The sequence below is a fragment of the Eptesicus fuscus genome, chromosome 9 (assembly GCF_027574615.1).
Source record: "Eptesicus fuscus isolate TK198812 chromosome 9, DD_ASM_mEF_20220401, whole genome shotgun sequence".
In the NCBI taxonomy this organism is placed as follows: Eukaryota; Metazoa; Chordata; class Mammalia; order Chiroptera; family Vespertilionidae; genus Eptesicus; species Eptesicus fuscus.
Window position 1 is genome coordinate 748187 of NC_072481.1, and position 26138 is coordinate 774324.

A 26138-nucleotide genomic window follows, 5' to 3' on the forward strand; every position below is an offset into this window, starting at 1 on the left:
TTGCCCGGCCACGGCTCTGATAGCCCCTTGCCCCCTGCCTCTGTTTGCTCATCTGTGCAATGGGCTGTCGGAGGTTGGATGTGGCAGGTGAGCCTCTGTTTGCTCATCTGTGCAATGGGCTGTCGGAGGTCGGATGTGGCAGATGAGCCTCTGTTTGCTCATCTGTGCAATGGGCTGTCGGAGGTCGGATGTGGCAGGTGAGCCTCTGTTTGCTCATCTGTGCAATGGGCTGTCGGGGGTCGGATGTGGCAGGTGAGCCTCTGTTTGCTCATCTGTGCAATGGGCTGTCGGAGGTCGGATGTGGCAGGTGAGCCTCTGTTTGCTCATCTGTGCAGTGGGCTGTCGGAGGTCGGATGTGGCAGGTGAGCCTCTGTTTGCTCATCTGTGCAATGGGCTGTCGGGGGTCGGATGTGGCAGGTGAGCCTCTGTTTGCTCATCTGTGCAGTGGGCTGTCGGGGGTCGGATGTGCTCAGGTGAGCGTGAGAGGCCGGGCAGCTGTCCTGGTCAGGAAACGGCTGATAACGCTAGATGCTGGTGTGTGGAGTTTGCACGGTACGTTGTTCTCATATTTTGAATGTAATTTTGAGTTTGGTGTGTTTACCTTTTGGGGCGTTCCATAGCCCCGAGTGGTTTAACGAGAACGGGTGTCCCTGCCATCCCCCCACAGCCCCCCGGGATCACGTCCAGGTTCTTGGTTGGTTTCCAGGTTTCTGAACACCACGTTCAGGCCGCTGTTTCCAGACCTTCCCATTTGGGGGTACATGGTCCCCTCAGCCCGCGACGTGGCCGCTCGGCTCCCCCTTCCTGCCGCCCGCGGGGTCAGCTCCCCGTTTCCTGCTCCGTCGCTGCGCGCTCGCAGGTCCTGCTTTCCTTTCTTAGAGTTTTCTGGAAGTCCTGCCTCGGATTTGACTGTGATCTCTCCAGCAGGCAGGTGGCCCCTCGATGCCTCTGACACGCCCCTCCTGGTGACCGGGGTCCACCCTGTGCCGTCCTGGGGTCCCCGAGTCACTCTGCCGGCTCCGGCGCCCTGAGGCCCCAGTCACCTGGGCCTGAGCTCCAGGGCCGAGGCTCACAGGGACTCGGGTGGGGACCCGGGCGGGGAGGTCGGCCCCCATCGCGTGGGGGGCGCTTCGGCGGCACGCGGCGCGTTGTGTTTAATGGACTCACGGTGAGCAGTCGGAGGGCCGGGTCCGCCGCCATGCCGGTTCGCCCTGGGTCCTGGTGTCGTCAGCCGGGCTTCCCTCGGGGGGCGCTTGTTTTAACCAAACTGTCCCGGTGGCGTTTCGGTGTTTCGTGCGCGCCTGTGAAGGGAAGACGAGGACGCGGAGTTGCGCCGAGGCCTCGCGGACGCGTGGGTTTCGTGGCTGCGGGCACGTTAGCCTCGCCCACTGAGCCATGACGCTCACACAGGGAGCCCGGGCGTGGGGACTCCGAGTGCATACGTGCTCGCACGTGGCACGGCGTGTCCTCAGACCATCAGGGCCCCCGGTCCTGCCTCGGCGGCGGGCCGGACCCCTGTGCCACTGGCCTTTGTCCACTGTCTCTTCAGAATGCTTTGTTGCTTGGAGCGGCTCGCAGCCGTGCCGGCCAGAGACGGCGCTCTGACCGCAGGACGGGGCGAGGCCGGGGGCCATCGCGGCCCCGCACCCCCTCCTGGTGGGTCTGCACCTGAGGGTTGGGCCAGACCCCGATCTCTGCTGTGCCAGTCACCCCCTTACCAGGGTTCGTTGGCGTCTGCCGGGAAGAAGGGTGCCCGCCCCTCTGTGTGTAACGCACGCGCCGGTGTGGCCCGAGGGTCCGAGCTGCTCGCTCACGCCATCGCTCTCGCCGATTCGAGGCTCACGTCCTCCCCCGTGGCAGGCGGGCCTCGGTCAGCGGCTCCGTGCTGCGCCCTCTGGGGACCCACCCACGTGCTTGTGCTGATTCTCCTCCTGTCCGAGGACCCGCGTCTGGCTCAGTGACTCCAGGACCGTGCGTGCCCTCGGGCCCCTCCGGGCGGGATCGCCCAGGCGCCAGCCTCCTCGGGGGAGAAGGGCACTTGGAAACCAGGGTCCTGGGGACCCAGCCAGACCCTCAGCTCCGCCTCCTCCCGCCCCTCCGGGCACCGGCTGCTCGGCCCGCCTGCCTGTCCAGGGCTGTCACTCCCACCGGCCAGGCGGGCAGGCCGGCGGGGTCTCCCTCTTCCGTGGTCCTGACTGCGTCTGCGCAGGTGGGTGGGGACGGTGGGCGCCGCCCTCGGGGTTCACTGGGTTTATCTGTTCCGCTGCGCTCGGTCTCAGGGTGTTGTCTCCGCCCTTTCAGTTGTGTTTTGCGTGTGGGCTGCGTGAGACATTTCCGTGACTCCAACATGGCGACGTGGGAGGATCCTGCTCCTCGGCTCGCCCCGCGTGCGCTCAGGTCGGTTCCGTGACCGATGACGCCTTCTCGCCAGCGTCTTCCAGCGGCGAGCCCCGGGCCGCGGCGTTGGCTGCAGAGAACCTCCAGGGTCCTGGCCTCAGTCTTCCCGGTGGTTGTCACGGTGTCGCCTTTTCCGCCGCTTAGAACACCCTTCCTTTGTTTCCAGCTCGCACACGGCTATCGTCCCGTCACACGTGGTTATCGTCCCGTCACGTGTGTTTTGGGATGGTTCTTCAAGTGGGGGAAGCATCGCCGTCCGTTCCCTACGTCCCGGAGGGCTGAGGACATGCCCGGTTTCCCGTGCGGTGACTCCTCTCACGCGTGCTCCCAGGCGGCCGTCATGCTTGCTGCCGAGGTCCTCGTCATAGGCACACGCCACGCAAATGCGTTGTCTCCTTTCCCACTCTGGTTTTTAGACACGTGACATGTATGACGACTTGCTATTTCTGTGGGAACGCGTGAAGCGCCATCGTCACACGGGAGGACCGGCTGCCTGGGGCCCAGCTACAGAGTCGCGCCCACAAGCACCGCGGGTCTCACGGAGCTCAGGACGTTACGTGTTTTTATTTATCGCTTTTGAGAGAGAGAGAGAGAGGAGAGAGAGAGAGAGAAACATCGGTGGTTGTTCCACTTACTACGCATCCCTGGTTGATTCTCGGATGTGCCCTGACCGGGGATGGAACCCGCAACCTTGGGGCCTCGGGGTGACCCTCTGACCAACTGAGCCACCTGACCAGGGCATATTAACGATGGTTTTTATTCAAAATACCGTTCTCCTTCACGCCGGGGAGGGAGGTGATTGGTGACTGTCAGACAAAGCACCTTAGCCGCCCAGGAAGGCTCGGGAGTGACAGTCAGCCCGCTTACCCAGGTGCATCTGGAGAAGTTTGTCGTGAGGCGGTTTCGTCGTCGTGTGAACATCACAGAGGACTCTGCGCACGGCCTGTCAGTGCTGAGCCCCGCGGCCGGTGTCGCGCGTGGTAAGCGTTTGTGTATCGGAACGGAAGCTGCAGAGGATCGCGGTGTGAGAAGGTGGTGGCTGGGCAGGAGCTCTGTGGTGGGGGCTCCGTGCTGGACGTGGCCCTGGGTCCGGGAGGGCGCACGCGTCTCTGTAAGACGGGAGGCAGGCGACAGTTAAGGCTTCGGCCCGGCCGCAGCGGGGAGGGCTCCGCACGCCTGGGCCGTCTCGCCAGCCCCGTGGACGGCGCCCCGAGGGCGGTGATGCCTGCGGCCGCCGCTCTCCGTGACCTCTGCTCAAGGGCCCCTCGCGCAGCCCTGGTTTCTGCAGAAGCTGTTCGGGTCTCACCCCAGCGTCCAGCACGGCGTGGTGTCACGTCAGCGAAGGGACACAGCCAGGTCTCGGAGCCACGCGTGTGCGTCACCGGGAAGGTTACGCGGAAAGAAAACCCGAGTGAGCGGTGCTTTTCGCTCTGAGACCGGCCTTCGGGGAGGGAGGTTCGGCCGCCTGTGGTGGGGGCGACGCTGGGAGCGACCTGCTGAGGGAGCGGGTCTGCGTCGTGGAGGCTGGCAGAGCCCGCCTCGGGCTGGCACAGGTGTGAGGGCTGCCTGGCGGCTGGCACGTGGCGGCTGCCTGGGCACGGGGCTTGAAGGGGCCTTTGTTCCGACCAGCACGGGCCCTGTGAATAGCGGCTTTCTCGCCGCGCCCTGGGGGTGGTGGTGGGGACGTGGGCCCTGCCTCAGACCCCAAGGCCCCTTCCCTTTCGGTGGCTCCCCTACCTCCCACCTCAGCAATGCGACCTCAGACAAGCTGCCCCAGGCCCCGCCTCCCTGCCCCAGGCTCCGCCTCCCTAACAGGGCTCCGCCTCCCTGGCCTGGTGACCCTGCCCCAGGCCCCGCCTCCCTGGCCTGGTGACCCTGCCCCAGGCCCCGCCTCCCTACCTCAGGCCCCACCTCCCTGCCCAGGCTCCGCCTCCCTGGCCTGGTGACCCTGCCCCAGGCCCCGCCTCCCTGCCCCAGGCCCCGCCTCCCTGGCCTGGTGACCCTGCCCCAGGCCCCGCCTCCCTAACAGGGCTCCGCCTCCCTGGCCTGGTGACCCTGCCCCTGCAGGCTGAAGGAGCCTGTAAACAGCCCCCAGGGACCACAGCCGGGGGAGGGGTCACACCCTCAGTCACCTCCATCCCTGCCCCTCTGCCACGCATCCCGCCCTCTCTGTCAGCAGCCCCCACGCCCTAGCCCTGCCTCTGCGGGGACAGCCCCTCCCCATGGCCTCGTCTTTCCTCTCCCTCCTTCCCTGGAGGCTCTGCTTGGGGGTGCCACCCCTACATGAAGGCTCCCCCTCACTCATTCTCTCTCGGCTCCCAGGCTGGGGGACCCCGAGTGTGGCCTCTGAGGGTGGCCCATCCACTCTGACCTGGGGCGTGTCCGGGGCATTTACTGCACGACCTTCAGGGCGGACGGCCCTTCCCGACAGCGATGGGCCTCACACCAGGTGCCTCCCAAGGTCCCGGTGGGACGGTCAGGGAGGGCGGCCGCAGCCTGGCCGCCCGTGGTGTCCCGCTGCCACCTGGGTCAGGACGCGGAGGCCCGAGCCAGCCCGGGGGTCACATGCGCCGCCCACCGGGCCGCCCGGAGCCTCTGGGCTGCAGCCTCGCGGCGTCGGTGCGGGTGCAGGCAGCTGCGGGAGGAAGGCCTCTGCTCTGCGTGTTGGAGGCAGCGTCTCTGGGTGTAAAGGTGCCGACAGGAAGCCGGGACGTGCAGTGAACTTAGGAAGAGAGGACTCCCCTGGGTGCTCCCGGGAGAGCGGGCGGTTCTGCGTCGCCTGTGGCCTCGTGTGCTTCTTAACACGAAGGAAAAGCTAACAGCTTGACACCAGGTCAGACACGGTTCCTCCCGTCAGCGCGTCGCCCGGGGTCTGCCCTGGGAGGTGGTCCGGGACCTCGCTGGTCGCTCCTGGGCCTGCCAGCATGTCTGCGGGTCCCCGACCTCTCCCCGGCCTGGGGGAGCGTGTCCCCGGGTCCCTGACCTCTCCCCGGCCTGGGGGAGCGTGTCCCCGGGTCCCTGACCTCTCCCCGGCCTGGGGCAGCGTGTCCCCGGGTCCCTGACCTCTCCCCGGGTCCCTGACCTCTCCCCAGCCTGGGGCAGCGTGTCCCCGGGTCCCCGACCTCTCCCCGGCCTGGGGAGCGTGTCCCCGGGTCCCTGACCTCTCCCCGGCCTGGGGCAGCGTGTCCCCGGGTCCCTGACCTCTCCCCGGCCTGGGGAGCGTGTCCCCGGGTCCCTGACCTCTCCCCGGCCTGGGGAGCGTGTCCCCGGGTCCCTGACCTCTCCCCGACCAGGGGAGCGTGTCCCCGGGTCGCTGACCTCTCCCCGGCCTGGGGGAGCGTGTCCCCGGGTCCCTGACCTCTCCCCGGCCCTGGGGGAGCGTGTCCCCGGGTCCCCTGACCTCTCCCCGGCCTGGGGGAGCGTGTCCCCGGGTCCCTGACCTCTCCCCGGCCCGGGGGAGCGTGTCCCCGGGTCCCTGACCTCTCCCCGGCCTGGGGAGCGTGTCCCCGGGTCCCTGACCTCTCCCCGGCCTGGGGCAGCGTGTCCCCGGGTCCCTGACCTCTCCCCGGCCTGGGGCAGCGTGTCCCCGGGTCCCCGACCTCTCCCCGGCCTGGGGCAGTGTGTCTCCTCGATTCCGTGCTGTGTTACCAGGCCCAGCCCCACTGCACACAGCCTGCCCCCGGGGGAGGGGGGGCCTGGCCCCGTTGCCTTCCTGGGGCCGAACCCCAAAACAACACCCCGTCCAAGACTAGAAATACTCACACTTCATCATTTAAATGCCGTCACGGGAGGTGGGGTCCTTGTCCGCTGGGACATGGCGCCACACGAACCCTGAGCCCACCTCCGCTCAGCATTGATGGTGGGTGGGTGTGCGTGACCTGGGAGGACCCGCTGACCCCGGGGGTGTGGCCAGAGCGCTGTGCTCCGGGGCCCAGTGTCCAGAACTTTCCATCTTCCCAAATGGAAACTCTGTCCCCATCACACTCGCCCCGCCTCCCCAGCCCTGCCCCACCGGCTACTCTGTCTCTGGACCTGACTCCAGGGCCCCCGGGAGCGGAGTCACAGCCTCTGTCCTTCTGAGTCTGGATTACGTCACGTCAGGGAGCGCGACGTCCCGAGGCCCAGCCACAGGGCAGGGGTCAGCATTCCCTCCTCTGAGGCTGAGGGAGACCCCGTGTGCAAAAGGCCACATTTTCTGTACGTGGGTTTTTGTTGTTGTTAATCCTCAACTGAGGATATATATATATATATTTTTTTAATATATTTTATTGATTTTTTTACAGAGAGGAAGGGAGAGGGATAGACAGTTAGAAACATCGATGAGAGAGAAACATCAATCAGCTGCCTCCTGCACACCCCCTACCGGGGATGTGCCCGCAACCAAGGTACATGCCCTTGACCGGAATCGAACCCGGGACCTTGCAGTCCGCAGGCCGACGCTCTATCCATTGAGCCAAACTGGTTTTGGCTTTTGTTGCTTTTCAGAGAGTGGAAGGGAGGGGAGAGGGAGAGAGAGAGAGAGAGAGAGAGAAGAGAGAGAGAGAGAAACATTGATGTGAGAGACACATCGACTGCCTGCCTCCCACATGAGCCCTGACCAGGGCCGGGGATCGAGCCTGCAGCCGAGGTACGAACCCTTGAACAGAATCAAACCCGGGACCCTTCGTCCACGGGCCGGCGTTCTATCCCCTGAGCCACGCCCGCTGGGGCTGAGCTTCGGGCTGTAAAAGAGACGGCGGGTCAGAGGCTGTGGGTGATGCCGGGTGTAACTTCCTGAGCTCACCTGTTCCCGGAAGCGAACAGAAAGGGCACGATTCACTCGGGCCTTAGCGGGTCTGTGTGTGCGAAGGGAGCTTTTACCTCTGAGCCTGAAGGACGGGTACCTGCGGCCTGGTGTCCGGGGTGCGTGGGCCGTGAGGCCTGGGGAGGTGGCTCCCACGCGGAGGCCAGGTTTGCTTTCCCGACCCTGGCTTTTCCTCCAGCAGAGATGGGGTGTGTGTGTGTGTGTGTGTGTGTGTGTGTGTGTGTGTAAGGGAGGGGTCCACTCTGACCTCGCTCCCGCTCTGCCCTGGGGGCCGGGGCCTGCACACAGACAGGCTTGTGTGGGGGCTCCCCGGAGCCTCGGTTCTGGACGATGTCCGTTCTGACCTCTAGTTGTATTTTTGAAATTGTTGTGCCCGGCTGCAGGTTAGGTGTTTAACCTATGCCGCCATCTTGGTTTCTCCTCCCCGGAGCCTCGGTGCCGGGAGCCTCCCTGCGCGTGGGCTGTGCTCTGCAGCGCCGGGGGGAGAGCTGCCCTCCGTGCCGAGCTGGTCTGAGCTGGTGCCCGGGGTGGGGCTGGCAGTGCTGTGCCGAGCTGTCCTTTCACGTCACCGAGTGCCAGGCTGACAGAGGGACAGCGCCTTGTGCTCCAAGGAGGAGCAGGCCGGGGAGCAGGCGGGGCTCTGCCTCCTGGCGTCAGTGGGTCCTGCTCGTCCAGCTGACCAAAGTCCCGCTCTCCACGCGGACGTCCAGGCCTCCCCCGGCCCTGGGCCCTCCCTGACTTGTGTGTGGGGACCGTGGTGTCCCAGACCTGGGGGGGATTGGGATACACCCGGTCTAGGGGGACGGTGAGGTGGACTTTGGGGAGATGGCAGAGCCAGCGGCACAGGCTGCCCCCCGCCCCCCATCAGGAGCTGGTGGTCTGAGAAAATTTGTGCCCCATGGGCCTGGCTCTGTGTACAAAGCAGGACAGGTGTGCACAGCGGACAGGTGTGCACGGCAGGACAGGTGTGCACAGAGGGCAGGTGTGCACAGAGGGCAGGTGTGCATAGAGGGCAGGTGTGCACAGAGGGCAGGTGTGCACAGAGGGCAGGTGTGCACAGAGGGCAGGTGTGCACGGGGGCAGGTGTGCACAGAGGGCAGGTGTGCACGGAGGGCAGGTGTGCATGGAGGGCAGGTGTGCACAGAGGGGATGTGTGCACGGGGGCAGGTGTGCACAGAGGGCAGGTGTGCACAGAGGGCAGGTGTGCATAGCAGGATAGGTGTGCACGGAGGGCAGGTGTTTATGGAGGACAGGTGTGCATGGAGAGCAGGTGTGCATGAAGGGCAGGTGTGCATAGAGAGCAGGTGTGCACGGAGGGCAGGTGTGCACGGGGGCAGGTGTGCATAGAGAGCAGGTGTGCATGGAGGGCAGGTGTGCACGGAGGGGATGTGTGCATGGCAGGACAGGTGTGCATAGAGAGCAGGTGTGCACAGAGGGCAGGTGTGCACAGAGGGCAGGTGTGCACGGCGGGACAGGTGTGCATAGAGAGCAGGTGTGCATGAAGGGCAGGTGTGCACGGAGGGCAGGTGTGCACGGGGGCAGGTGTGCACGGGGGCAGGTGTGCACGGGGGCAGGTGTGCACGGCGGGCAGGTGTGCACGGGGGCAGGTGTGCCGGCCCCGGGAGGTGGTGCTCGGCCTGTAGGAGCCACGCTGCGGCTGCCCTTCCTGGGAGCTGAAGGGCTGTGCTGGGCGCGATGGGGGCTCAGCTCTGACAGCCGCTCCGGCCCGGGAGCCTCCGTCCAGTTGACTGTGGATCAGGTTTTTCCACTCGGAGCCTCCCCAGCCGAACCCCACCTCCCGGGGACGCCGGGCCAACAGCCGCTCACTCGCGCCCGAACCACAGGCGTCTGCTTGACCCTCACGACACACCACCCTCATCTGGGCTGTGATTTGGGCTCCGGGCGGGCTCGCTGGGAGACGTCGGTCCTGGAGCCACGCAACTCGGGGTCACCTGGAAGCTCGCCATCTCCCCTCAGGACGGCAGCCGCCCTCCCGCGCCCACGGGCAGCCTGGCGGCAGAGCTGTTATTCACGGGGGTTGGTCTCAGCCTGGCATCGGGAGTTTCCCTCCAAGGCCCTGCCACCCTCCTCCACTCACCCCCTCCTTCCACGCCCACCGTGGCGGTCCCGGTGCCGGGCTGGGCGGCCGCCGAGGGCGCAGACGCGCACAGACAGGCAATTTAAAGTTCCAGGTCGCAATTAATGTCAGTGGCTGGCGCCGCGGTTCAAGGCGGGCCCGAGGGGTGACCTGCGAGGTGGAGCTGGGAGGACGGGGTGCCTGGCTGAGGAAGGCGCGGTTGGGGTCCTCCAGGTGTGGGCGCAGCCGTGCCAGGCCCTGGGGTGGGCCGGGGGCTGGTTAGAGGCCGGGGGCCGCCCGGGGCCGGGCCGTAGCTGTGTGTTCTGTGCTCATTCAGGGACACGGAAGCCCGGGGCGGCCTGTCTCCTGTCCCGTGAGCTAGAGGTCATTGTCCGTGTCTGTTACGCGAGGAGCGGAACTATTTCCAAACAGGGTTTCCACGCACAGCGGACGCTTCGCTGCCCAACTCCGTCTGTGGCTGCTTCAGTTTTACTCTGCGGTCCCAGAGGTGGTTTGGCTAAAATTGTTTCAGAATCTGCCACGTGAAGAACACGCTCACCAGGGACCGGCAGCAGGGGCTGCACGGAGGCCGTGGGTCCTTCACGTGGCACTGGCCCCCCGCCCGCCCGCCGCCCGGCTCCCTCTGTCCCTGCCCCCAGCCCGGCCGGCTGCCCCTTCCCTCGGGGCCTCAGGGTCCGGGTTGCTCCTGGCTCTGCCTCCTGTCCTCTCCGAGGACAGCCCCTCCCAGTGCGGCTCCTGTCGCCCCCCCCCCCCCCCCCCCCGCAGGAGGACGTGGTGATGGAGAGCTTGGCGGTTTGTCAGCTGGACTCCCTCCGGAGACGAGGATGAGGCCTGCCCGCCCCGGCAGGGGGACTCCGTCCTCCCCGACCTCGACGTCCCCCTCGCCCCGGGGAAACCGAGTCTGGATTTGCTGTGACAACGGGGGCTGCCCCCCAGGAGATTCTTAAACCTTCCAAAGGGTGCACGTCAGAGAAACGCCCCTTTTTGTGCTTAATCACTGACGCTGCTTTGAACCTCAAACCTGATTTAAGAAATCCAGCGCGCTGTGCAGGCGGCTCAGTGCGGGGGAGCGTCGTCCGTACACCGGAGGGCTTGGGGTTCAGTCCCGTTCGGGGCGCGTGTGGGAGGCGACCGACGGGTGTTCCTCTCTCACGTCGCTGTCCCCCCCCCCTTTCTCTCCCCTAAAACCAGTAAAAACGTGCCCTGGGGTGAGGATTTAACAAGAAACAGAAACCTGAGGAGCACACGCCTGGCCGAGTCTCCCCGGGGGAGGCCGGGGGCCCCTGGTGCCCGGGCCGTGGACCCCTCCCCCTCCGCTCCGTGGACCCTGTCCCGAGCCCACAGGGAGGGCGGGGGGGGGGGGGCCTCGGATGCTCGTCGCCCGCTGGGCCTGGCAGCTTCAGGGGACTTGGCCTGGTCGGCTCCAGCTGTGGGCCCAGGAACAGGCTTCCGGTCCCTCGCGCCGCGTCCCCTTCCCGTGAAGCCAGGGGCCGCGGTGCCGCTGTGGAGCGTGAGCCCCTCCCTGCTCCCGGCTGCTCTTGGCCCAGCCGTGGCCACGATGCCCCCTGCGTGTCCGTCATCCCCAGGACAGGGCCGGGGAGGGAGAGCGTCACAGGGACGCCGCCTGCGCCTCAGCCAGCCCCCGGGACTGCTGCTGTGCGTGCACGTGTGGTTGCATGTGCGTGTGCGTGTGCGTGTGCGTGCGTGCGTGCGTGTGTTTTCCTACCCACTGACCCTCGCTCTGTGGCTCCGATACTTGGGGGCTCAGGATCCAGCGGGCTTTGGGAGCACAGAGCTGACCAGGAGTCCGGCACCGCGTGGCTTCCCTCGGTTCCCCGTTTCCTTTGGCGCAGACAGAGGCCGCTCCTGTCGGTGGGGGCGGGCGTAGCTCTGTGTTGGCCCCGCCGGTCCTCACCGGGACCCCGGCCTCCTGCAGCCTCAGGCACCCTGACCCAGCTCCAGCCTCACGTTCTGGCCAGCCTGCACCCCAGGTCCCCGACAGCGCCTCATCCGTGTTTCAGCAAAGGTTCTAGGAGACGAGCGTCCCTAATAGCACGGTCTCCCCCAAACCCCTTCTTTCACTTGTTGGCGTTTCTTGTTGTGGCCAGTGGTACCGATGCCCCGCCCCCTGGCATTTTCAAAGCCGCACGCGGGTAGCGAGTATCCCGGTTCCCCGACTGTCTGTCTTTTTTTAAACAAAGTTTGCTCTGGAGGCCGTTGGAGCGAGGCTGTGCCTGCCCTCAGCGGGAGCAGAACGGTGGCCCAGCTCCCGTGGCTCCGCTGCGAACGGAGCAGCGTCCGCGACGCCATCGCGCCCAGTCGTCCGTGTCCCTTCATTCCGGGGGTGACGGGTCGAGGGGTGGCAGGTCGGTCCGCACGGGGATCTCCTGCTGCTGCCCTTCTGGTCCCCCCTCCTCGCCCCGTGCCCCCTGCCAGCCGCCCACCTGCTCTCCATCCCCACGGCTCCCTCCTCCGTCTCGGTCAGGGCCTCCTGGGGGTCCCGCTGCCGCTGGGTCACACCTGGGGGGGGGCAGGGTCTCTGCGCTGGCCCCGGGGTCTCACCAGGCCCTCGATGCCCGTGGTCACCCGCCCGGCCTCAGACCATCACCCGCAGAGCCCGCGGGCGGGGGAGGGGGAGGAAGCTGTCTCCTCCAGGGGCTCAGCTGCCATAGCACCCCCTTCCCCCACCCCCCACCCCCCCGCTATTTCTCATGGTCCTGGCGGCGGTGGGGGGGTGGTGGGGGGGTTGGAGATCAGGGCGGGTCTGCGAGGCCTCCTCCTGGTGTCAGGCCCTGTTCTGTGTTCTCTCTTCGGAGGCCACTGAGCCATGCGGGCCCCGTGGGACCCCTCACCCCCGTCACCTCCAAAGCCCCCCTTCCTAACCCATCACACTTGGGGGTCGGGCTTCAGCCTGGATAGGGGCGACTCACGGTCAGCCCATAACAGTGGGTGCGGTGGGAAAAAAGATGAAGTATTTTGGGGATCCCCTGGGCCAGGACCACACGACAGCCAAGCAGGGGGGTGGGGATGAGAGCCGGGGAGCAAGGGCAGGGGAGACGAGGTGAGGGAGGGCTTGGGGAGCCGGTGCCGCCAGGGTCTGCAGAGAATCTGGGTTTTGGGGGCAGAGGCGGCGATGAGGGGTTCGGGGAGATGGGGTGTGACCCCTGAGTCAGGGCTGGACGAGGCAGGAGAGGGCTGCCCCCCCTTGTCCCCCGGTTTCAGGCCTGCTCTGAGGGCCGGCTCCTCGTCCCTCTGTCAGGCAGGTCGCCACCAGGAGGATGCTGGGACACCCCGTCAGCCCTGCCCCCTTCACTCGCCGTGGCCCACGCTTGCCGGACCCTCTCTGGTTCCTGACCCGGGGGCCAGACCCTTTCCCCAAACCTGGTTTCTCCTCTCGGGGTTCCCACGCATTGGGCACAGGTCCTGCCTCCTGCCCGGCCCCTGTCCCTCGGGAGGTTCCCAAGCGGAGAAGACCCGCGTGGGGCGAGGACAGGACGCTTCCTCCCCGGGGAGCCGAGCCCCATCCCATCGGGTGGGAGAGTCTCCCTCTGAGGGGCGCCGAGGTCCGCGGCCCCGTTTCCTCGGCAACAGGGCCCTCCCTGGTGGTGCCGGAGGCGAGGGCGTTCCCAGCAGGCAGTGGGCCTGAGAGTGCCGCCAGCTCGCTCCTGGCGGGGGCAGAGGGCGGTGGGCGTGGACATGAAGTGAGGCCGGTTCTTGCAGGGGGAGGTTCGAGGGGCGGTAGGTCTGTGGTGCGGCCGAGGGCGGAGGTCAAGGTCACGGTGTTGAGACGGAGAAGGACCCGCACCTTTGAGGGCGGGAGATGACGGTGTCCAGGCGCGGGCCTCCCGGTTTGTGTCGACGCTCAGCCACGGCGCCGCCCGCTGTCCCACCGCTCAGTCCTGGTCCGTCCTGGTCAGCGTTCGGGGAGAAGTCAGAACGGCCGGGCGAGCGTCCTGCAGAGCTGGTAGGCGAGTTGTCACGTGCCGGGGGGGGGGGGGGGGGGGGGGGGGGGGGGGGGGGGGGGGGGGGCGTGCACGAGGCAGCCGATCCAGGATTCTCTCTCATGGGTGTTTCTGTCTCTCTCTTCCTCTCCCTTCCTCTCTGGAATCAATAAAAATATATATTTTTTAAAGTATTACATGTGTCCCCCTGTTCCCCATGGACCCCCTCCAGCGCCCCCCCCAGGCCCTCACCACCCCACGGTGTGTCTGTGCCCGTGGGCCATGCACACAAGGTCTTTGATCCCCTCCCTCCCACCCAGCCTCCCCGCCTTCCCTCCGAGGCCCCGCCCTCTGCTCCCTGCTCCGCGGCTCCGGATCCACCCCGTTCACCCGTTCGTTTTGTTCCTCAGAGGCCACATGTGAGTGAGGTCACGTGATGCGTGTCCTCCTCTGACGGACTGATGTCGCTCCGCGATGCTCTCCGGGCCCCTCCCTGGGCCAGAGCTCCCCCTCTTTTACGGCCGGAAGCTCCTCCTGGTTCCCGCAGAGCAGGCGTGTCGGGTCGTGGCCTCCGTGTGCCTTGCTCACGCCGACGGCCCGTGGCGCCCGCTTCTGTGGCGTGCTGGCCGGGTCTCTGGCCCGGTTTCAAACCAGCCCGTCTTTAAAAGCAGGTTAGCCCTGACCGGTGTGGCTCAGTGGATAGAGCGTCGGCCTGCGGACTAAAGGGTCCCGGGTTCGATTCCGGTCAAGGGCATGTACCTTGGTTGCAGGCACATCCCCAGTGGGGCGTGTGCAGGAGGCAGCTGATCCATGTTTCTCTCTCATGGATGTTTCTAACTCTCTCCCTCTCCCTCCTCTCTGTAAAAAATCAGTAAAACATATTAAAACAATAAATAAAAAATAAAAGCAGTTTAATGGCTGCTCGCTGCTCTGACTGGCTTGCGGGGGCTCTGTGCGTGAGTTCCAGGAGTGAGTCCCGTGCGGGTCCCATGTCCTCCCTCACCCCGCGGCTAGCTTCTCACGCACGACGAGCGTGACGAGCGGGAAATCCGACGGGTGGTGCGCTTCTCCCCGTGCAGGGATTTCCCCGAACCGGGCGCTGCTCCCAGCCCTGGACGGGCCGTCAGCCGCTGCGAGGTGGGAGGCGGGCGAGGCCTGTGGCCGTGGGGAGCACCCGGGACCCAGGACAGCCTCCTTCCCACAGTGGGCGACCCGGGGCGTCTCTGGGCCTCTGTCCGCTGGGCTTGGCGGCAACACGAGTGACAGCTCAGCCTGGTCGTCATGGTGAGCATCCCGCACTGTAAGCTCTTCCCCCGTTGTGTTTCTTGCTTCTTTCTTTTTTTAAGTAAGTTTCTACCGATGTCAGAGAGGCAGGGAGAGGGGGAGAGAGAGAAACATCAGCGATGAGAGAGAACCACTGAGCGCCTGCCTCCTGCACGCCCCACACCGGGGATGGAGCCCGCAATCCGGGCATGTGCTCCGACCGGGAATCGAACCCTGACCTCCTGGTTCCTAGGTCGATGCTCAACCCCTGAGCCCCGCCGTCCGGGCTTTAAGGATTTTTTAAAAGTCTAAATCGTATTTACTTACTTATTTTTTAAAACATATTTTTATTGATTTCAGAGAGGAAGGGAGAGGGAGAGATAGAAACATCAGTGATGAGAGAGAATCATGGATCGGCTGCCTCCTGCACGTCCCCCACTGGGGATCGAGCCCACAACCCGGGCCTGTGCTCTTGGTCGGAATCGAACCTGGGACCCTTCGGTCCACAGGCCGACACTCTATCCACTGAGCCACACCGGCCAGGGCTAAATCATATTTATTAACAGTTCATTTCTTTATTGTCCTTAAACATTTTTGATACGTATAGATATTAAATTACTGCTGGGGATGTGTCTTCTGTTAACTTTATTAGTTTTTTTCATGTTTTCTGCTTTTTATATTAATATCAGGTGCTACCGATTTAGGATCATTCTGCCTTTCTTTCGAATGGACACTTGTATCGTCACGAAATCTTGCTCCTTAACGTGAAAAACGTGACCAGCGCGTACTTCTCCTCGGTCTGATGTTAATATGACACCAGCTGGGGGGCGCTTGTGTTCATGAGGCGTATGTGTTTCCATCCGTTTCCTCTCAGCTTCCCTGGATCTTGCCCTGGAAGTGGCTGTTAGAAGCGGAAGTCAGTTGTTCTGATCGGACCGAGGCGGCAGTCAGGTCTGTTAACGGCAGCCCGCACTCCGCTCACACGGAGGGTCGCACCTCAGTGACTGTTGGCAGCGTAAAGTGTGTCCGTCGTCTCTGTTTTGTAATCGGCCTTCCAGTCCTTCGTTTGGTTTTAATCCAGTGCTGTTATTCTGTTCCCTCCCTCTTACTAGCTTTAAAAAAATACATATATATATACACACACTGAGTGGCCAGATTATTATAATCTCTGAATGCATAATAATCTGGCTACTCAGTGTGTGTGTGTGTGTGTGTGTGTGTGTGTGTATGTGTGTGTGTGTGTGTATATATATATATATATATATATATATACATACATACATACATACATTCATTAGAGGCCCAGTGCATGAAATTGTGCATGGGTGGGGTCCGGCCAGCCTGGCCAGGGGGAGGGGACATGGGCGGTTGGCCGGCCTGCCTGCTGGTCGAACTCCTGGTCGAGGGGACAATTTGCATATTAGCCTTTTATTCTATAGGATACACACTGACTGGCCAGATTAGTATGCGTTCAGAGACCATCATCATCTGGCCACTCTGTGTGTATTTAAAACAGTCTGGCTTTCTGAGAAATTATGAGACCCGTTCTTGATTCTTGGAACGGGCCTTCAAGGATCACCTCTGCTGATTCCCACTGAGGCTGAACCTGGTCACCTGACTCCCCTGTCTTTATCCCCCATCAGTTTTTATGCTGCTGTTACTGTACGTGTGCAGAGTCCACGTGTACCTTAAACCGCGCCGTCATCGCCGTCATCGCCGTTAATACCCGGGAGGGGCACCCGTTCAGATTCACGCTCCGTGAGCGCGCTGCTTCCTGCCCGGTGGCCTCGGCCGTGCCCTCCTGCGAAACACGCCTGCCGTGTCTTCCCGCGCCGCTCTGCCGGCGGGAGCTGGTTCGGTTTCTGCGAAACGTCTTCCTTTGGCCTTCGCCGGCGAGGCACGGTCTCCGCCGGGCGTGGCATCGGTGACGCCGGGCGTGGCGCTGCCGGCGGGCGCCTGTGGTCCGCTCTCCTGGGTTTGTGTTTCTGAGGCGTCGCCCCGACACGGCGCCGTCCCGCGCAGGCGATGCCCCTCTCCTCGGGCTGCCCGCAGCCTCGGGGGCGGGGGCCCTGAGCTGTCTGCACTCGGGCCGGGCCAGCCTTTGGGTCTGGGGCACAAGGTCTGCGTCGCTTTTGTAGAGGCCCCTCGGCGTCTTTTCGGATACGCCCCGTCCGCGCTCCTGTCCCCCAGCCTGAGTCCACGTCTCCCCGAACCACGTGGATCCTTCGCGCTTTCCCGCGTTTTCCTTCCTGCCTCAGTCTGGGGCCTTGCTCCTGCCACCCTCTCTTATTAGTCTAATCTGCTTTTCTTTTTTAAACTATGTTTTTATTGATTCTAGAGAGAGAGGAAAGGAGAGGGAGAGAGAGAGGAACATCGATGATGAGAGAGAATCATGGACCGGCTGCCTCCTGCACACCCCCCACTGGGGAGGGAGCCCGTGACCCGGGCATGTGCCCTTGATCAGAATTGAACCCGGGACCCTTCAGTCCGCAGGCCGATGCTCTATCCACTGAGCCACACGGGCCACGGCAGCGATTGCCATTTTTGATCAAACATTTGTCTAGAATGAGCTGAGGTGGCACCTCGCCCTGGGGAGACGCCGGCCCCGCCCTCCTGGGCGCAGAGTTCATGGAGTCGCTCCCCAGGAGGGAGCTGGCCTGGAGGCGTGGCCGGCCCGTGTGGCTGCACCCCTCCCGCCTGTGGTCCGAGGCTCCCTGCCGCCCCGTGGCCGTGCTCGGCGCTGTCCCCTTGCCGCGTCCCCGGGCGTCCCAGGCGTGTCACCCGGCGGCTGTCCATTTTCAGGGAACAAGGAGGCCTCGACTGCCTCCCACCGCGCTCGGACGGCACGGCCACGTGCGACCTCCCACCGCGCTCGGACGGCACGGCCACGTGCGACCCCAGACCTGGGGGTGTTCGCTGCCTGTTGCTCTCCGTTCAGTTTTTTGATGTATTTTCTTTGCCTTGTCAGCGCCGTCAAGACGCCAGGTTGCCATGGAGACGGCTGGTTAAAATTCCCCGCAGCGTCCTAATTATAGCCATGAGGGCCGCGGAGCGGAGGCTGAGAGGGGAGCCAGCGCCACAGCTGCCCGGAGCCCCGCGCCTCGCCGGCTGCGCCTCCCCACGGCGGCACCAGAGCCCCGCGGGGCCGGTGCCCTGGCCGTGCACAGGGAGTGGCCGGGCTGCCTCCCGGGCGCCTGAGCGGCTGTCCCGATGTCCCGTGCCCGGAGGCCATTCCTTTCACCCGCGTGTCTGCGGCCCGTTTCCCACGGCGTCTCCTCCTGGGAGAAGAGTCCAGTGAGACGGTGGACGTGGCTGGGCCCACAGCGCACGGCCGCGGATCCTGGGCGCCCGCCCTCGCCAGCGCCCACACGCGTTCCTTCTCCTGGACGCTGTCCTTCCCTCTTTTCTCACGTGGCGGTCACTTCCCAGGAGCAGGGCTGTGACTCTCTCTCTCTCTCTGTTTTTTTGGTTAATTCTCACCTGAGGATGTTTTCATTGATTTTTAGGGAGCGTGGGAGAGAGAGGGAGAGAGGGAAAGACCCAGAGAAACATCAACGTGAGAGAGACACATCGATGGGTTGCCTCCTGCATGTGCCCGACCAGGGCCCAGGCTGGGGAGGAGCCTGCAGCCGAGGTACCTGCCCTTGACTGCAATCGAACCCGGGACCCTTTAGTCCGCAGGCCGACGACGCTCTATCCACTGAGCTCAGGAGAGCCCGGCTCAGGCTCTCCTGTTCCTACGAGGACACGTGTCCCATCACAGGCGTCCTGGTGACCTCCCCCGGGCGGCTTCCCTTAGAGGCCGCGCTCAGAGCCGCCACCCACTCAGGGCTTCCCCATCGCTCAGGGCTCCCCCGTATGAATCGATCGGGGACCCAGGACTCTCACTGAGGACTCTGTCACGTGTTCCGCTCCTGCCCCGCCCCCTCGCTTGGCCCGCCTGTGTGGCTCCCCGGGGCCCTCGGCCTCTGCCAGGACGGCTCGGTTTCTGTTCCGCGGCTTTAAGCAGCTTGGAGGGCACCCGGGGGTGCGTTCAGACTGACCTGTCCAGTGCGCCGGGCGGAGGGAAGAGCCGGCGCCGTGGGGCTGGTGCGCCCTCTGACCTGCTCAGCCCCTCCGCCATGCCTGCCTCGGGCCCTGCACCCTGCTCCCTCGCTCTGGGGGGGGACGGTCAGGGGTGTGAATGCCACACGGACAGTCACGCCTGTGGACGTTAGCAGGGACCTGCCATGGGCCGGGTTCCCCCAGAACAAGCCAGGGGTGCACCTGTCGTCTGGGCAGAGGCCCTGGGGGCTTGGGGGCAGGCAGACGGGGGGCAGGCTGATGGGGGGCACGTGGACGAGGGGACCCCAGGCCGAGCCCGAGGTGTGAGCCCCACGTGGTGGGGAGGGAGGTGCTGGCTCGGCCCCCAGCCGGCCCTGGTCTCCCCTGGGCGTGGAGCCCTTGAGGGAGGGCCAGGCCACGCGGCCCCACCTTGGCTGTGGCTCCTGTCCCCCAGGAACCCGCCCGTGGCTCTGACCAGTTCCCCGTGAAAGGGGAGAAGCAGGTTTGTGCTCCCCGTGACCAGATCCCGGCAATTCCCGCCCGAGCCATCACTTGCTTATTTTAAAAACATCCCGTCCCCGTCTCCACCGAGGCCTCCCTGCGGGGCTGTGAGCTCCGAGCTGCGGCCCTGAAGGCGTGGCTCCTCACGCCCGTGTCAGAGGGGCTGGGGCGAAGCGGCTTGCGCTCTGGGACCAGAACCGGGTCCCAGCACGGCCCCGCGGTTCCGGGAGAGGGCTCGCCACTCACCTTCCAGGACTGGGTCGCATGCGTGTCGTCAAAGTGGCGTTTGATGACGGGATCTTTTTTGCTTCCCCTGCCCCTGGGTTCGCTGAGCTGGGGACCCTTGGGGGCTTGAATCTGGGGGGGAGGGGGAGGGCTGGGCCGGGCTGGTGGGCGCTGTGGTCAGGCTTGCTGGACCGCGTGGCAGCAACAGCCCCTGGGCGGGCGGGAGGCATCAATGTCACCTGAGCTCGAGTCTGAGTCTTGTCGGTCCCGGGTGCAAGGAGCCTGGTGTCCATGCCGGAGCGAAGGGGTGCACAGGACGGCGGGAGGACACGGCCGTCTCAGAGGGTCCTAACGCCTGACCCTGGCGGTGGCCTGCCCTGTGGCATCGGGCTGCTGCCTGGGCCCCGTCTGTCCTCCCCCCGGGGCCGTGACTGGACCAGTGAGGAGAGACCACGTGAGGAGGGGCCCCGTGAGGAGGGGCCACGTGAGGAGGGGCCCCGTGAGGAGGGGCCCCGTGAGGAGGGGCCCCGTGAGGAGGGGCCCTGTGAGGAGGGGCGGGCGGGCGGGAGGGAGCCGGTTGCTGTCGCGCCTGTCTCCCAGGCCCTGGCCGCCCGACAGGAGCAGCCTGTCGCGCAGGCACCGGCTTGGAGCTGGAGCGGGGCCTGTGCGCTCACAGCCCCCGTGTCCTTTCAGAATCCATCTACCGCCGCGGAGCCCGAAGATGGAGGAAGCTGTACCGCGCCAACGGCCACCTCTTCCAAGCCAAGCGCTTTAACAGGGTGAGCGCTGCCCCCGGGATGTGGGCTCTGGCTGTCGTGTGCTCTGTGCCGAGTGCTCTGTGCTGAGTGCTGAGTGCTGAGTGCTCTGTGCTGGGTGCTGAGTGCTCTGTGCTGGGTGCCGAGTGCCGAGTGCTCTGTGCTGAGTGCTCTGTGCTGAGTGCTGAGTGCTCTGTGCTGAGTGCTGGGTGCTGAGTGCTCTGTGCTGGGTGCTGAGTGCTGAGTGCTCTGTGCTGAGTGCCGAGTGCTCTGTGCTGGGTGCTGAGTGCCGAGTGCTCTGTGCTGGGTGCTGAGTGCTGAGTGCTCTGTGCCGAGTGAGCCGTGTTGAGTCCATGTCAGGTCTTCCCGGGGGTGCTGGGGTGACACAGTCTGTCTCGCCCCTCGGCCGCCTGGTTGTGCTGTTCATGCCGGGGCCTGTGGCTCTGCGGTCCGGCCGGCTGTGTGCAGAGGGGGGATGTGGGTTGGACGGACCCACGGGATGCGTGGTGACTGCACGGCGTGTCCCGGCAGGAAGGGTCTTGTGACCTTGGCCTCCCCACGCGGCCCCTGCCCTGCCCGCTGTGAAGGGCCCTTTAGCCCGTGTCCCTGTCTCTCCGTGATCCTCTAGATCCTCTGGAAACTACGGCCCACATGGCCGTGCCCGTCCATTTCACGGCGGGAGGGGGTGCCCGAGGGGCCCGCGGGGCTGCTGGAACAGCACCCCAAACCCGAGGCTTAAAACAGGCCGGGCGTCCACCGTGGTGTGGGCAGGGCTCCCTTCGTCTCCAGGGGCTGTTCTTCCTGCTCATTTATTTTTTTATCGATTTCGGAGAGGAGAGGGAGAGAGAGACAGAAACATCAATGAGAGAGAATCATGGATCGGCTGCCTCCTGCACGCCCCCTACTGGGGATCAAGCCCACACGCAACCTGGCATGTGCCCTTGACCGGATTCGAACCCGGGACCCTTCAGTCCGCAGGCCGATGCTCTACCCACTGAGCCACACCGGCCAGGGCCTTCCAGCGTTCTAACTGTGGTGCCACTGTTCCTGGGCCGCAGCTCCACCCCCCCCCCCCCCCCCGCCTCCCCCTGCTGTCTCCCCTGTGCCACGTCCGCGCCGCTGGGACCCAGGCGTGACTAGACCCACAGCCAGCCGGCCTCCTTGAACTTAACTAACTGCCCCTAGAAGATGCTCCAAGTGAGGCCTCACACGGAGGGGCCGGTGGCCATGGACGGGGGGGGGGGGGGGGGAGGCGGGGGGACGACACCACTGAGCTCAGTACAGCCCGGCGTGCCCACCTGTGGCCTTTGCAGGTGCTGAGCCTCTGCCTGGCCGCCCCCCGCCCCCCCAGGTCCTCAGAGCCAGGCCCCCCTCACTGTCTGTCTTGGCTCAGATGTTGGTCCCTCAGGCTGTCAGGGGAGGGGTTCTGGAGCACCGGCCCCCCCTCCCCCCGCGGCTCCTGTGGGACGCCTTGTCCAGACGAGGCCACTGCCCCTCGAGGCGCCAGGCGGGCCAGGCTGTAAGAGGAAAACCCCTTTTCCTGGTTCAGGGTACAGGCCCCGCCCCTCCTGGGCCCCGCCCCCGAGTCACATGGGGAGCCGGGACTTGGCGGGCCCCTGCAGTCCCCCCGAGTGCTGAGTGCCGTGTGCCCCGTCCCCGCCTGTTAGGGGGGCTCGGTGCCACTGGCCCGGAGTGGGCGCGTCCGTCTGTCCGTCCGAGAGGGCTGGCCCTGGGGCGGCTTGCTGGGCCCCGCCCCCGACCTGGTGGTGTAGGGTTTGACCATTTTTCTTATTGAGCTCCGGCCAGGCTGTGGGTACAGGTGCACCCCTTTTACTTGGACCCTCAGCAGAGAGGAATGTGTGTGAAACGACAACGAACCGAAACCTGGAAACGAGTCACAGCTGGAAAGTTCCAGCTGGGAGACGGGCCTGAGCTGAGACCAGCTCTGTCCTCACACGTGGGAACAGCTCCCACTCAGGGTCAGTGAACAAGGGTCCAATCGTTAGGACGCGGTCGGCAAACCGCGGCTCACGAGCCACATGCGGCTCTTTGGCCCCTTGAGCGCGGCTCTTCCACAAAATACCACGTGCGATGGAAACTCCGTGGCCCAGGCGCAGAAGTCGGTTTTCGGCCTGGGCGAGTCTATTTTGAAGAAGTGGTTCTAACGCCGAGCCGCACTCAAGGGGCCAAAGAGCCGCATGTGGCTCAGGAGCCGCGGTTTGCCGACCACGGGTTAGGACCACGAAGAACAGGGGCATTTAAAATGGAAAAACCTGAAGACAACGCCGGGATGATGGCCTGTGGCCCGCGGCGGTCACGGCACCGGGCGGACCGTTCCTCCGCCTTCTCACGTGGGTGGGATGTGTGGATGAGGGTCGGGGCTTCCCCACGCCCCCCAGCCGGGTGCCCACGCCGCTCAGCACCCAGCCCCTCCTCCCTGCTCGTCACCCCTCCCAGCAGGCCTCCCGTCGCCCCTCACACAGAGCAGGCCCCCCCCTCCTCGGGGCCACAGGTCCCCCCACTTGGATGGACCTGGGGGGGCTCTGGAGCCCAGGCTGGGCCCGGTGCCCAGCTCCACGCCCGCCATCTTCGGAGAGAATCCACGAGGGCCTTTGGGGGGCCCTGGGCCCCGTCTGACCGCGTTGTCCGCCCGCAGAGAGCGTACTGCGGCCAGTGCAGCGAGAGGATATGGGGCCTGGCCAGGCAGGGCTACCGGTGCGTCAACTGCAAACTGCTGGTCCATAAGCGCTGCCACGTGCTCGTCCCGCTGACCTGCCAAAGGCATATGGTGAGTGGGCCTGCCGGCCTGCCCTGTCCCTGCCCGTCCCTGCCCCCTCCCCCCCCCTGCCGGCCCTGCCCTGTCCCTGCCCCCTCCCCACCCCTCCCTGCCCTGTCCCTGCCCGTCCCTACCCCCTCCCCCGCCCAGCCCTCCTTGTCCCTGCCCCGTCCCTGCCCCCTCCCCACCCCTCCCTGCCTATCCCTGTCCTGTCCCTGCCCCCTCCCCCGCCCTGCCCTCCCTGTCCCTGCCCCGTCCCTGCCCCCTCCCCACCCTCCCTGTCTCCCCTCCCCGTCCCTGCCCCTTCCTGCTCACCCCTTGACCCTGCCATGGAGGACATGAGAGGGGGCGCAGGCCCCGGCAATCAATTGGGGACAGGACCCCTCTTCCCGAGCCCTGAGAGCCCCAGTGCCCTTGGGGGGCCCGGTGCCCTCTGCGGCTCGGGGCTGGGACGGGGGGAGCTGTGGGCGTGAACGCCGTGCTGCCAGGAAAGTCAGGGCTCGCCCGCTGTGCCCGGCCCCCGGGGCGCTGCTGGCACTTCCTCCTGAGCATCGGCCTCCGCGGCCGCGGCCGCGGGCGCAGTTGGCTCCTGTCGCCATGTGGGCGGAAGGACGGAGCACGGGCGCGGGGTCCCCGCACAGACGGGCGCTCGGTTCCACGTTCCCTGGGACCCGGGCCGTCGGTATTTATGACGTCATCCTCGGGCCGCACAGCGGCACAGCTCAGAACGAGCCTGTCCTGTTGGTCACACAGTGGATTACCTCACCCTCACGCCCTGGGGGGCCAGACCCGTGACCTGGCCCGCGGCTGGACGTTCCCACCCCTGTCCTAGGGGGTCCCCAGGCCCACGTTCCCTCAGAGATGAGTTCAGCCCCAAAGACTAGCCAGTCCCCAGGCCGAGGGAACCCACGCGGGCGCCCAGGTGACCGCCAGCGGGGAGCTGCCTCCATTATGACTCGGCGAGTGGAACCCCGTGAGCGGGACGTGGGCTCCGAGCCTGCCTGGCCGCTGCCATGCGCAGAAGCCGCAGTGCGGGCTGGGGCGGTGGCCGAGCCTCGGGGGACGGTGCCCGCTGCACACAGCACCTGCCCGGGGCGCGGCGCGGGCACCCCCGCCGGTGGCACCGCAGGTCACTGCCGTGCGACAAGGTAGCAGCTGCAGGGTGTGTGTGAGGACACGTGGGACGACGGGTGTGTTTTACTTTTAAATGTTTCTCGTCGGTTTCAGAGAGAGGAAGGGAGAGGGCGAGAGGGACGGAAACAACAACAGTGAGAGAACCATCGATGGGCTGCCTCCTGCACACCCCACGGGGATCGAGCTCCGAAGCCGGGCCTGCGCCCTCGCCCGGAATCAGTCCGTGACCTGCTGGTTCATCGCCGACGCTCACCACGGAGCCAGCCGGCCGGCCAGCACGTCTGCTTTTTTTAAAAATTTTTATTGTTTTTTTTTTACAGAGAGGAAGGGAGAGGGACAGAGAGTTAGAAACATCGATGAGAGAGAAACATCAATCAGCTGCCTCCTGCACACCCCCCACTGGGGATGTGCCCGCAACCAAGGTACATGCCCTTGACCGGAATCGAACCCGGGACCCTTTAGTCCGCAGGCCGACGCTCTATCCACTGAGCCGGCCGGCCGGTCAGCGTGTCTGCTTTGATAGGAGCTTTGCAGTCTCGCCTCTCGGAGCTCCGGCTCCTGCACCCTAACGCCCGCGCCCTAACCCGTCCCCGCAGGATCCCGTCATGCCGTCCCAGGAGCCTCCGGTAGATGACAAGGACGACGACGCGGACCTCGCTCCCGAGGAGACTGATGGCAGTAAGGGCACTTCCTTCCCCGGGGGCGCGGGCTCTGCCCACCCTGGGTGCCCGCTGGCCTCCCCTACGACCCCGTCTGCCCTCCAAGGGACCAGGTCAGCGGGGCGGCCGCCGTCGTGGGGCCGAGAGGCGCTCTCCAGGGCCTTCCCTGGGCCCCACGTCTCCCCGAGTTGCTGCCGTGGGAGCCCGGGGCTGGTCTCCCCTCTGCGCCTACAGGGGCGTCTGCAAGGCGCTCGGTAGGGCAGACACCGCGCCAGCCCCCCCACTCGGCTGCTGCGGAGCTGGCCCCGGGGGGAGGCCTGCTGGGCAGCCTGGGCGCTCGGCGTGCGTTGCCGTTCCCGGGGTTTTGTAGGGTTTTCTGTTGGTGGGGACAGGCTCCTCCATCCCAGGAGCCCTTCGGGCTGAAATGAGACCAGGCTCTTAGCACAGCACCTCCCACAGAGAAGACGCCTAACAGCAGTGACCCACCATCACCCATCACCCAGCATCCACCCACCCGCCTACCCGTCCATCACCCAGCATCCGCGTCATTCACTCACCCACCATCCACCCACCTCTCCATTATTCACTCATCCATCTACCTATCCATCCACCATCCACCCATCTATCCATCCACCATCCACCATCTATCCATCCACCCACCCATCCACCCACCACCCATCCATCCACCCACCCATCCACCCACCTCTCCATTATTCACTCATCCATCTACCTATCCATCCACCATCCACCCATCTATCCATCCACCATCCACCATCTATCCATCCACCCACCCACCCATCCACCCACCCACCCATCCACCCACCACCCATCCATCCACCCACTCATCCACCATCCATTATCTACCACCCACCATCCACCCACCTATCCATTATTCACTCATCCATCTACCTATCCATCCACCATCCACCCATCTATCCATCCACCCACATACCCACCCATCCACCTTCTTCTATCCACCATCCACCAACCACTCTTTCATCGTCTCCTCATCTCCCCATCCACCTGCCACCCCCCCCGTCCGTCCATCGTCCATCTGTCCATCTGTCCACTGTAAGAACAAAGCCTGGCAGGTGGACACCAGCATCTCACACGACTCGTTTCACAGGCTGCGCGGGCCCGGGAGGCCGCCTTTTCCTCAGCCTGGTGGAGCCGGGCGTGGCTGCTGCAGGCGTCGGCCCCGAGCGCCGCTCGCCTGGTCCTGGTGTCGGGGCGTCCTCCTGACGACACCTGTGACGTCCTTGCTCCTTTCTCTCCCTAGTTCCTTACCTCTCCTCCTCCCGGAAACGTGACAGCATCAAAGATGATTCTGAGGTGAGTGCGGGGCGCCCAGAAGTCCATGTCTGTCGGTCCAGTGGCTCCTTCCTGGGGCAGCGGAGGAATCTTCCCGTGAACTGGACACGTGCGGGGCTGTGGACACGTGCGGGGCTGTGGCTCGAAGGAGGGCGTGGGATTGAGGGCATGCAGGAGAGACCCTGCAGCATGGGGGCAGAGGTCGGTGAGGTTTAGAATATTTGTATTTA

At 65.2% G+C, this 26138-nt stretch overlaps 1 protein-coding gene across 5 annotated transcripts in view; it reads left to right on the forward strand.

Moving 5' to 3' along the window:
- The window catches only part of PRKCZ (protein kinase C zeta), a 61356-nt gene that overhangs the window by 16292 nt on the left and 18926 nt on the right, over positions 1-26138 (forward strand). For 2 of the 5 annotated variants that reach the window (XM_054720979.1, XM_054720980.1), the window contains 4 exons: positions 19967-20052; positions 22685-22816; positions 24535-24616; positions 25877-25929. In XM_054720979.1, the coding sequence (XP_054576954.1) occupies positions 19967-20052; positions 22685-22816; positions 24535-24616; positions 25877-25929 (353 nt within the window). Of the gene's footprint in view, positions 1-19966; positions 20053-22684; positions 22817-23803; positions 23995-24534; positions 24617-25876; positions 25930-26138 lie in introns of those variants that run through there. The other 3 variants (XM_054720981.1, XM_054720983.1, XM_054720982.1) reach the window with 3 other exon arrangements.